Here is a 12616-nt window from a genome sequence, read left to right on the forward strand (position 1 = left end):
GAATAAAAGTTCTTTTTATAAGCTATTATTGGAACTTTATTGTGAGCAAGAAAGAATAAAACCTACTATGATTAATTGGGCACAAATGTTAGGTCATGATATACAACTTCATAAATGGGAAAGATTTGGTCGCAAGATATGAAATCCTTAATCTCCCAATCATTAAGATAAAATATTTATAAAATGATGTACTGTTGGTATTTGACACCGAAAAAACTGGCAAAGACTTATAAAACAATGTCCCCACAATATTGGAAATGTAAAAAAGAAACAGGATCATTTCATCATATGTGGTGGACCTGTGAAAAGGCTAAAAAAAATTGGGATATGATATACAATAAATCAAGCTGATTCTACAGAATAATATTCCAAAGACACCAGAAATGATGCTGTTGAGTATGTTACCGGACACTATAATTACCCAAAGATCATTTTTGATGTATGCCACTACTGCAGCAAGATTGACATATGCAGCTAAATGGAAACTGAATGAAATACCAGATAAAAAACACTGGATACATAAAATGATGGACCTGATGGAAATGGCGAAACTTACAGCTTTAATAAATCAAAAAGACAATATGCAATTTTCGGAGGAATGGTAGGCATGGAAAACCTACTGTGAAAATGAATTTCAAATGGGGTTATTTAGAGGGTATTCATTGAACTAATCTTTTTATATATATAAGTAAATAACTTTTTATCATAAGTTAAATCTATAATAATGGAAAATATGTTATTTATAATCAGTTTACAAAGTAATCATATATTAGTGAAGGTAACGAAATGTAAGATTAGTAACCATTTACAAAAGAGAAACAATTTTACTTCTAGATGGTAGGAGGTGGAGGGAGGTCAAACGCAAATTTAAAACTTAACATTATAATGTATCAATAAAGTTATTTTTTGGTTATTGTAATTTGGATGAAAATGAACTTTTTAAACTTGTTGAAGAGTTTAATTAGATTTTGGAGAAAATAATAAAAATATATTTTAAAAAAGTTCAATCTATCATACAAATGATAGTGTACTATGTTGTTACTTGCTTTGTTTCCATTTTTCCATCTGGGAGACACAATTATATTGTTTTGAAGCATTTATTAATTTTTCAAGAGGAAAGCTTGCAAATTTCTGCTTGTGTACTTTAATTTCTAGACTTCCATGTTTGTTCCTCTTCCCTTCTCCCTGAGGATATTTTCCTTCCTTTTCTTATTTACTTTAACTGTGATATTCTGTGATGTCTGAATCAAAGAGACGCCCAAGGCTTAGTGGGAATTGCATGCAAATCATTTTTTGAAGTCATGGTTTGAAACTGGATTGCAAACTATCGTTTTGAGGCAATCCTGATTATTGTGAAACCATTAACCATAATTTTCCTAACTATGACATCTTGGAAATCTATGGTTACAGGGATCTAGGAAAAAAAGAAGGAGGTCCTCACACAGTTGGGGAAGAAGGAAGGAGAAGAGCTGGCTTGTAAGATGCCTGTTATATTTAGGCAATTGATCAATACCTTTTCATCTTCTTTTTTGGATGTTCTAGGCATGAATACCAGTAAGAGTGAGACTGTAAAAGAGCCCCCTTTAAAGCCATCCAGACGATCTTTGCCATGCCTTGCTCAAAGCCAAACACATCCTCACAGTCTCAGCAAACATTCCTCATTTCTTCAGCCAAATCGAGTACAGCCTCAGCCTGTGAGTGCGGGGGCATCAACTACAGCTATCGATGTAGTGTCAGAACGAGGTGAGTGATTGTCTTTCAATCAATCAGTTTCTTTTGTGAAGTTGGGTGGCAATTAATAAATCCCCAAACCAAATACATGTCTTGCTTTAATATCATTAATATAACTAATTTAAATTTGAAAACTTATGGCGGTCAGTATTATGGGGAAACATATGTGGCCATTGTTTGGATGCCTGAGGCCTGTCTGGCTTAGGACTAAAATAGGATCTTGCCACCAAAGATCAGGCCTGTCTTTCCAAAATGTTATTGATACCATTTGTTGGTTGAGAGAAAGGTTTTGAGCACAATCCTGAAGGGGGGTAGATCTGGCCGGGAGTTGCAGAGCTATGCCACCTCCTCAGAGGCTTCCCAGCCACCGGAGAAAAAAAGAGGGGGGGTTCAAATTAAAATACTGAAAAGGGGGGAAATGCCCCATTGAATAAAGCGAGGCTGAGCCACCCAAAAAAGTGGTGCAGCCCCGCCGCAGCTCATGGGAGCATTCCCAGGTTGAACAGGGTTAGGAAGCTGCCCAAAGGGAGCTCCACCCCTGGAAACACTCCACCACATAGCCCGGCACAGGCTTTCCCTTCCAGGAAAGCCCTGCCGGAGTGGCTGCGCTGGTGACAGGGGACAGCGGCTCCTTGACGTTGGCATGTTTGCCCCCACACCAGCGGAGATGCTACCTTATTCTGCGATGAGGTGGCAGCTACACTGGCATGGAGTCACTCCAGCTCCTAAGGAGCTTCGCCCCTCCCCCCTTCAGGAATGGGCTGCCCAACTTGCTTCTCTGCAGTGGCTCATGTTTGCTTGCTATTTGGTTTCTCCTGTGGGAAACCTGCATGGGAGCAAACATTTTGCTAGCACGTGCTGGTCCATAGGCAGGCAGCACGGAGGTCTGGGGGTTACAAGTTCCACTTGACTCTCTCAGAGTTTGTAGGCTCTGCAATCAGAGAAAGAGAGAGAGAGAAAGACTGAGAGACTGACTGACCGACCGACTAACAAGGGCCAAACCAGAAGTGAAATATCAGTGATAAGGAAAGCTATGAAATCTCCCTATATGAGAGAACAGTGATAAGGATCATTATTAAGAGATCTCTCAATCTCTTTCATTTCATATGCTGTTTTCCAGAGAAAGGCTGTCATTCTTGCTGCTGCTGTTCACGCAAATAAAAATAAAAGATAGGCAACATCTTATTTACCTATGAAGAGGTTTGGAAAGGGCAGGGAGGTCTATTTTAAACAAAAAAAAAGGAGTACCTGGGGAGAGGAACTAACTGCGCAATCCTGAGTGGTGGGGTGGTTATGGCGGGCTCAGGGAGGAGCATCTGCGCCCCCTCCTGAGCGGCTTGCTGCCAGGTGGAGCAAACTGAAAATGTTAGCTCAAACAAAACTCTGTGAATCTCTCCATGTTTACTGCCTTTTGTGCATGTAAGAACTGAAACTCATGGAAATCAGTAAAAAGCGAGCTAAGTAATGATTAATAACTATAAATATTAGAAACATGTAAAGCCCTATGAAGCAAAAACTATGAAACTGTACATCTCTACTTTCATTTAAAATCATGATACTTTTAAAAAGATACAAACTAATTTTATAACATAAAATGCAGGATTTTATAACATAAAATGACTCTCATGAACATTTTAATTTTTTCTCCCCAGCTAAAGTGATGGAAACACTGGAAAACAATTTACTCAAGTTGTCTAATACAGAATACAGTGATTCATTCATGGGTGAGTTTCCTTGCTTAGATATATTCTCTAGTAATTGCTAAAAACTGCTGTCCAACATTGGGCAACCTAGCGCTGAGAAAGTGAAATTATTAGTTACAAAAGTGAAATTATTAATTATTAGTTGCAAATTATTAGATATTAGCCAACAAGATAAGGGTTTCCACATACTCCCTTTAAATGCTTTCCAGAAGCCATGGAATGTTGAAGGTATTTGAGGGGAAATGGAAAACAGAGGAAGGGGAAAGGGCCTGCTTGAACCCCTAGTAATTTAGACTATTTTGAGGGAGGGGAGAAATGATGGCTGGGGCATGTGTATCCTGTGGTGTATATCTCCTAATCTTAATTCCCTTCCCTGAGTTCAGGGTGCTACAAACTTTAAAGAGGTCTAAGAGGAGCCCCATGGCACAGAGTGGTAAGTTGCAGTACTGCAGTCAAAAGCGCTGCTCACGACCTGAGTTCGATCCTAACGGAAGTCGGTTTCAGGTAGCCGGTCATGGTTGACTCAGCCTTCCATCTTTCCGCGGTCAGTAAAATGAGTAACCAGTTTGCTGGGGGTAAAGGGAAGATGACTGGGGAAGGCACTGGCAAACCACCCCGTAAACAAAGTCTGCCTAGTAAACATCGGGATGTGACGTCACCCCATGGGTCAGGAATGACCCAGTACTTGCACAGGGGACCTTTACCTTTTATTTAACCACTTTAAAGCTAAAAATAGCTTAGAGGGACTAGAGGGAACTGTGAAAGGGCAGATACTATGACAGTTTTTATTATATTGGAATGGGAAAGGGTTGAAATGAGGACTGGGAGATCTATGGCAAATCCCAATCTAATCGAATAACCCCTCTCACCCCCCCACACAAGCCGTGCTGAGGTTTACAGAACAAGAGGTTTGAGCTTCAGTGTTTACAAATTAACATGGGTCCTCTCAAGGGGAAATGGATAATTGACTAGAAAATAAAAACTTCTGTGGCAAGGCAAAGACACAGGAATGCTGAACTCTAGGGACAGACGATATCTTCCTGCTTAGCAGTCACAACTGTAGGATAATTTCAGTATAGTGACTTCTGCAGAGAATTAAGTGAGAAGGAAGCCATCTCTGGAGTTCAGCATTCTCATGCTATTGCCTTACAGGGAAAAAAATGGCTGGCCCAATCAATGACCACTCCCTTCCCTAGTGGGCTCCCAGTATACTCATTAATAAAGTTGATGTGAGTTGAGTGACAGGAGACAAATTGCATCATCATGTACACATTTATATAGAATCTTCCGCCCTGGCCATGGGACGGAGATGGCTTTGGTTGTCCTCACAGATGAACTCCAATGACAGCTGGATCGAGGTGGATTAGGGCTGCTGATACTCTTAGATCTGTCAGTAGCTTTTGACGTGGTCGACTATGATCTTTTAGACCACCACCTTGCTGACACTGGGATCCGGGGCATAGCCCTTCAATGGCTTCTCTCCTTTCTCCAGGGTCAGGGACAAAGAGTGGTGCTAGGGGAGGAGATGTCGCAGCAACATCCTTTGGTGTGTGGGGTGCTTCAGGTGTGATACTCTCCCCTATGTTGTTTAACATCTTTATGCACCCTCTTGCCCAGTTTGTCAGGAGTTTTGGGCTGGGTGTCATCAGTACAGTTTTAATAACTGGTTTTAATTATTGCTGTGATTTTATGTATTAAAAGGTTGTTACCCAACCTGAGCCCGGCCTTGGCTGGGAATGAGGATAGGCTATAAATCCAAATAAATAAATCTGTAAGGAAGTAAAGTTATACTTCGAGGCCCCTTGTTCCATGTGGAAATATGATGTGCAGTTTGCAAGTCATTATTTCAGATTAAAGTAGCTGAAGTAAACAATAAACAATATAAAAATTAAATAATGTTGTTAAGTAACCCAATAAAAAGTTACCAAAATTTGAAATATGTTGAAATTTCTTTTTAAATGATAGGGGCAAGCAGGAAAGAAATCTATGTAAATATAGCAGAACACTACAGAACACAATCATCATTTTAAATTAAAAACACGGTTAATATACTGATTCTCTGGCTCTGAGTTATTCAAAATGCACCTCCACATTTTAAACATATTTGTTCTGACAGAAGTGCACTGGGATTACTTCCAAGTAAGGAATGAACTAGACATTATTGGAGACACAAGACTACCGGCCAGTTAAGGGCCAGAACAGATAAAGATCATGTAAAGAAATTTGGTATACATAATCACAACTGTGATTGAGGCCTCATGTGAAATGTATAGGGACTTTAAACCATCCAGAATCCTGGTTTTGCTAATTTAACTCAGACTGATCTTACCTTCATTAGTTTTTTTAAAGGACATGATTGCTTAGGAGGCCTTGCCTTGGATGGCGCAGGCTAGCCTGATCTCGTCGAATCTCAGAAGCCAGCAGGGTCAGCCTGGTTAGTACCTGGATGAGAGACCACCAAGGAAATCCTGGGTTGTTATGGAGAGGCAGGCAATGAGAAACCACTTCTATTTGTCTCTTGCCTTGAAAACCCTACATGGTCTCAATAAGGTAGCTGTGACTTGATGGCACTTTCCACCACCATGTTCAGGAGGGCATTTTCTGAAAAGGGTTAGGATTATAGTATAATGGAATAGCTCAGGAGGTCACTTTTATAATGGAATAGGATGGTAGTCCTTTGCAATGTTTCTTGTGTGTACCGCCTTGATTTTCCTGCATTGTCTTCTACCTTTGCAACCTATTTTCTGAATGATGGTATGTCATGCAGGCAGTTTTTTTTGTTTGCATTGTTTTCCAGTTCTGTAATCCTACTCTTACTGTATTGTTTATTGGATGTCTTATGCTTTCTGATTTAATTTTTTCTGAATTTTGCAATCTACCTTGAGTCCCAGTGAGAAAGGCGGCCTATAAATGAAGTCAAAAAATTAAATTAATGCTAATAACAGTATCAGAACCCTGTTTGATTAGCAAAACCAAGTAAGGGTTCTCTCTGCATGGGGCATTTCTGAACCCCACAAACATGACATTTGGCTTTTACAGACAGAGATCAGTGATCTTCAGCATGTATGTTACTGTAATGTTCTCATGCCCTCCCCCTTCCTTAAAGTTACTGTGTGCTGGCACACCCCTATGGCTTGGATCTTATGCAATATGAGGGATTTCCATCAGAGATGTGAAAGGTCTTGTCCTCCCACCTCCTGCTGTAGCCCCAAATGGCCACTGAAATGCTGCTTCTTGTGGACAGAGGATTGCCTCACAGGAATACATGAGGAGGCAATCATCCAGAGTCACTCCCCTTCCATCAATGGGAATTTCCCACTGTTTACAACCTGTGTTTCTTCACCTCCCCTCTATATTGTCAGCCTCTGCAGGCAGCAATGTGGATCACACAGTGTCATGATGCAGCAAGTATAGGGTTGCCAGCAGAGGGTTGGGAAATACCTGGAGATTTTGGGGGTGGAACCTGAGGAGGTTGGGGTCTGGAGAGAGGAGAGAGTCCAATTGCCAAAGAGTCCAATTGCCATAGAGTCCCATTGGCAAAGTGGGCATTTTCTCCAGGTGAACTGATCTCTATCGGCCGGAAATCAGTTGTAATAGCTGGAGATCTCCAGCCACCATCTGGAGGCTGGCACCGCAACCCTAAGCAAGGAGGATATCTACAGAGGGGCAGAGAGAGAGAGGGTTCACTTTTGCAATAGCCCCTTGTCTTTTGCGATAGCCCCTTGTCTCCTAGAAAGAGTAGGCTGCCAAAGGTATCGTTACAACTGCAGCAACATATTTTATATTACCCTAGTTCAACAAAACAAGCTATGTAGGCAGCTTTTCTATTCAAGCATTAGCCTCTGATCCTCAATATGTTCTATTCCGCTATCTGAAGACCTTTTAAGTGAGGTTTGTTCTTCTTGGGGAGCACTTAGCAATGGACTGCTGAATGAAAAAGTAAGAATGACAGAGCCGCAATCAGTGCAGGAACCCTGATGAAGCTTACATAACACAGATGATTAATGAGTTTCATTTCTTCCGTGATCTACTATGAACTGCCCCAGGAGGACATTAAAGATGGATCCGAATTAAGTGACTGGTGTAAATGTTTAATCACCTAGCTTCAAGGAAGGGCATAAAAGGAACATGTGAAAGAAGGCAAGAAAACAGCAGACTCTGAAGCCTTTAATGTAGATGGCAAAATGCCAGTTAATCTTCAAACCTATTATAAAATTGATTGCTATGTTTAGAAGCACAAAGTGCACTGAATGAACGTGGATTACAATCTTGCCTCATGGCATACAGATGAAAAATCCCTATGACAATCAGATGGATGGAAGAAAAAAACCATGCAAATTTACTTTATGGAACTGCCATCAAGGTAACTGCCACAAAAATTTAGCCAGAAGAACAGGAAATGTTGCTTGACATATCAAAGTGAGGTCATTGATGGGTATGTTTACATATTGACAAAGAATTGGGGGATTGAAATGAAGATAAATTGCCCGTGGCACATCTTGGTGGCACATCCTGGGGGGATAGATATCAGGCTCTATTTGAACAATAGCTGGACTAGAGGCAATACTTCCCCATCAACTCGAAATGGCCCATTTTGATTAAACATCCCTTGAAGCAGGGGATATGATCATATTAGGCATGCCTTGTAGGGTTGCCAGCCTTCAAGCAGTAGCTGGAGATCTTCCACTATTACAACTGATCTCCAACCGACAGATCAGTTCACCTGGAGAAAATGGCCACTTTGGCAGTTGGACTCTATGGCATTGAAGTCCCTCCCTTCCCCAAACCCTGCCCTCCTCAGGCTCCGTCCCAAAAACCTCCCACCAGTGGCAAACAGGGACCTAATGCCTTGGAGCTGGGGGTATGTAACTGCTTTATTTGTTTGTTTGTTTGTTTGTTTGTTTCCTCACATTTCTATCCCACCCTCATTCTCCGCAAGCCAGGCTCAGAGTGGGTCACAACATTTAATATAAAAACATAGATTAAAACATATTTAAAATCAATTTCCCAGCAACGAATAAAACAAGATGGAAACAGTAAAATTCAAGAAATAGAGCCACTGAATAAACCAGGCCAGGCAGTAACCTCCAACCTAAGGATGGGGAGGATGGGGAGGCAAGCAACGATGATATTGGGAAAACTTGTGGCTGCCCTCATTCATAAGCCTGGCAGTACAGCTCCATTTTACAGGCCCTTCAGAACGCATTTAGGTCCTGCAGGGCCCTGATGTTATTAGGGAGGCTGTTCTACCAGGCTAAGGACAGCCACACATTTCTCGGGCTGGGAACCACCAGTACATTGCTATTCATCGAGTGCAATGCTCTCTGGGGGGCATACCAGGAGAGGCAGTCCCACAGGTATGAAGGTCTCAAACTGTGTAAGGCTTTAAAGGTCAAAACCAGCACCTTGAACCTGATCCGATACTCCAGCTGGAGCCAGTGTAGCTTTTTCAACACTAAGTTATATGCTCTCACAGCGAGGCCCCCGTAAGGAGTCTCACCATGGCATTCTGACCAGCTGGAGTCCCCTGATCAGTCCCAAGGGCAGCCCTATATAGAGCAAGTTACAGTAGTCTAGCCTAGAGGTGACTGTCACATGAATCACTGTGGTTAGGTCAGGGCAGGAGAGGTAAGGCACCAGCTTTGGGCCCAGCGGAGATGGAAAAATGCCACCTTGACCATGGCTGTGACCCAGGCTCCTGATGGCAGATGATGGTGTTAGTTGTACACCATCAAGATCCAGCAGCTGGCACCTCACCCCAGAGCCACCCTGGCCGAGCCAGGATATGGGTTTAGTTTCAGCCAGCTTTCCTTCAACCATCCAGTAATGGCATCCAAGCACCCAGTCAGTGTGTCCAGGGTGGAGTCCAGATGGCCATCCATCAACAGATAAAGAGGGTGTCATCAGTGTACTATACATCAGTGTACTGATGACAGCCCATCCTGAAACTCCTGACCAGCTGGGCAAGAGGGCGCATATAGATGTTAAACAACGTAGGGGAGAGGATCACACCCTGCGGCACCCCACACACTAAAGGATGTTGCAGCGACATCTCCTTCCATAGTACCACTCTTTGTCTCTGACCCTGGAGAAAGGAGCAAAGCCATTGAAGGACTACACCCCGGATCCCAATGTCAGCAAGGCAGTGGTCTAAAAGATCGTGGTCGACCATGTCAAAGGCTGCCAATAGATCTAACAAAACCAGCAGCCCCTACCCACCTCGATCTAGCTGTAGATGGAGATCGACGTGAGGGGGACCAGAACTAACTCCATCCCATGGCCAGGACGGAAACCTGACTGGAATGGGTCCAGCACCGATGTGTCAGCCAGGAATCACTGCAGCTGCTCCACAACTGCTCTCTCAACTACCTTACCCAGGAATGAGGGGTTCGAAACCGGGGTAGTTGGCTAGATCGCCAGGATCTAGTGATGGTTTCTTTAAGAGCGGTCATATCACAGCCTCCTTCAACCCCTCTGGGAAGGTCCCAGAACTAAGGGATAAGTTTATAATCTCTCCCAAAGGGGCCCACACCACTTCCCAATTGGCCTTAACCAGCCAGGAAGGGCATTGGTCTAGGAGGCATGTGGTAGGTCTAACAGCCAACAGGATCCTGTCACATCAGTCTGTGAAAGCCGGCTGAAATGGTCCAAAAATGGACCAGAAGATGGGCAAGGGGCCTCTAGTTCCCTAACTGTATCAAAGTTAGTGGGGAGGTCACTGCAGAGCAACAAGGCTTTATCCGCAAAGAAACTCTCAAAGGCCTCACAGCTATGTGCCAATTTAGTAGTTAAATTTGGTTGTTCGTTTGAAAGACATCAATGACCTAATTACTCTAAACAATTGTGCTGGGCGAGAGCTAGCAGACGTGATTTCAGCCACATAGAATTCCTTCTTAGCAGCTTTCACTGCCATCTCACAGGCTTTCATAAACATCCTATAAGATGCTCTTGCAACCTCATTGCCAGTTTGGCACCAAACTCGCTCTAGCCATCTGTCCCACCTCATTACCCAGAGACTCTCAGTGTACCAAGGGGCCCAGGTTCAGCAGGATCAAAGAGGGCGCCTAGGTGCAATTTCATCAATAGTAGCGGAATGTCGGCCATGCCAATCATACACTAACTAATCAAGAGAATTGCCAAGGGAAATGGGATCCCACTGAGCTCTCTGGAATCCCATTGGATCAAGGGGTCTCTGCGGGCAAGCGTAAATAGGCTCAGCACTCAAACAGGGAGGAGGTGTAAAGTCAATCCAGGCCTTCGGAACTATGTGGTCTGACCATGGAACCTTCTCATTCAGCATCAGACCTAGAACTACCTCTGCCACGAAGATCAAGTCTAGTGCGTGCCCTGCTTGGTGAGTAGGACCCAAAACAACTTGGGAGAGCCCCAGTGCCACAATGGATGACATCATGTCTGGGACATGTGAAAACAGAACAGCATTGGCATGGTCGCTGAAATCCCCCCTGGGGAACTCCAAGGACCAGCCTGCTACTGCCTCTAGCAAGCTTGACAGGGCATCTGCCAGAGCATTGGCAGACTGGTACACCAGCCAGATAGCCAAGCTCTCCTCGGCTTCCCACACCAGGAAAACGCATTCAATGCCAGGGATCTCCGGGCTGGATAGGGCTCTGAAGGAGAAAGCCTCCCAGACAAACATAGCAAGCACCCCCCCCCCCCCCGGCCCGTAGTTCGAGACTGGTGAAAGACCAAGAAATCCTAGGGTGTCAGTTCTTTAAGGTCAGTTCTTTATACATCCTGCAAACCTGCTGGTTGTGCTCTGGACATGGGAGGCGAGATATGCTCTCTGAAATTTATCCCAAGGATTCCCATGGCAATTTAGGCTTTCAAGGGGGTGCCCTTCAAAACAACTAAGAGGAGACTGGGGATGAAATGGAAGTGTCTCAACTGAGGAGAGGACAGGGGGGCTTACAAGATTCACAGTGGAACTGTGCCCAATGCATTAGTCTTTTTGAAGAATAATCTATAGTGTCAGCATACTAATTAACCTACACACTGCCTTGGGATTTCAGATAAATTGCAGAAAAGCGTAGAAAATTTGTATCTTAGAAGGAAAAAAAAAACTTGTTCTTGCATTACAGTAGGAGGCCCTGAACAGAAAAGATTCTCAGGGGAGCAGTTCTGCAGAGATACAATCTGCAAAGAAACTTGTATTTGATTTTTAAAGATGACACAGCTGGATTCCTCAAAGGAAGCTTAATAATTAAAGTAAACCTATGTTTGCTTTAGTTTTAATCTTCAAAAACTATTTGGTTATCTCAGTAGATTTTTTAAAAGATGTTAATAGCTAGAGATTTTTGTACTGCCAAGCAGAAATGCTGCTTTGTTTAATTTCTATTATGATTGTAATTCAGTCTTCATTGTCTCTTGACTCACTGGGTTGGTGCAAATTTAATGTTTCTAACGTCCTAACCGTGGTTACAAGATCACAAATGCATCATGGTCATTCCCTCTCCTTCAATCTTTACTCCTTGTGTGTGAATAGCCTTTTCCTATTTATAATTTTTGTTAACCATGGCAACCATGGGTATATCAATACTCATCAATCAATTAATCTTTAATTTAGTCATTTGACCAAATCAAAATAACATATGATCACCATAAAACAATATCCAATACTCATCATGCTTAATCATAACCAGGAAGGCCCTCATAAGTAGAGTTTTCAAACATGGTTTAGTCTAACAACCATGTGAGCTCCCCTAATCAGGGTTAGGAGACTGGAAATGTTACATACGGACTGGGGCTTGTTTTCACAATGAGATATTTGCTCTTCTGGAATTACATATCAATTGGCTGAGAATCTGGAGACAAATGTTATTGAACCTATTTTAATAAGCACCTCAGTGACACACTGATTACTTCAGAATGCATGAATAAAGTCCAGTTGTTTCTATTTGGATTGCAGTATAATGGAGATGCAAACTCTACTGAATGTGTAGTTCACTGCCCTAAATATGCCCTTGTTTTTTACACAATTCCATATTGTCTGCTCAACTGGACTAATGGAGTTCAGGCAAGTAGGCTGAAATGTAGATTCAGCTATTTCACATTCATTGTATTGCTGTTCTTTCATCAACCTGCCTTATCCTATCTGACACCTGCCTGGATATTTCTAGGAGGCAAAGAATGATTGCCTTAATCAGATTTCCTAACTATTCCTG

General features: G+C 42.8%; 1 protein-coding gene across 1 annotated transcript in view; it reads left to right on the top strand.

Moving 5' to 3' along the window:
* ANO3 (anoctamin 3) overlaps positions 1 to 12616 on the top strand; it is a 195094-nt gene that overhangs the window by 62571 nt on the left and 119907 nt on the right. The window contains exons 2-3 of the mRNA XM_056851112.1: positions 1543 to 1743; positions 3384 to 3455. Coding sequence (XP_056707090.1) covers positions 1543 to 1743; positions 3384 to 3455 — 273 coding nt within the window. The remainder of the gene's footprint in view (positions 1 to 1542; positions 1744 to 3383; positions 3456 to 12616) is intronic.

The sequence above is a fragment of the Euleptes europaea genome, chromosome 6 (genome assembly GCF_029931775.1).
Source record: "Euleptes europaea isolate rEulEur1 chromosome 6, rEulEur1.hap1, whole genome shotgun sequence".
NCBI classification, from domain to species: Eukaryota; Metazoa; Chordata; class Lepidosauria; order Squamata; family Sphaerodactylidae; genus Euleptes; species Euleptes europaea.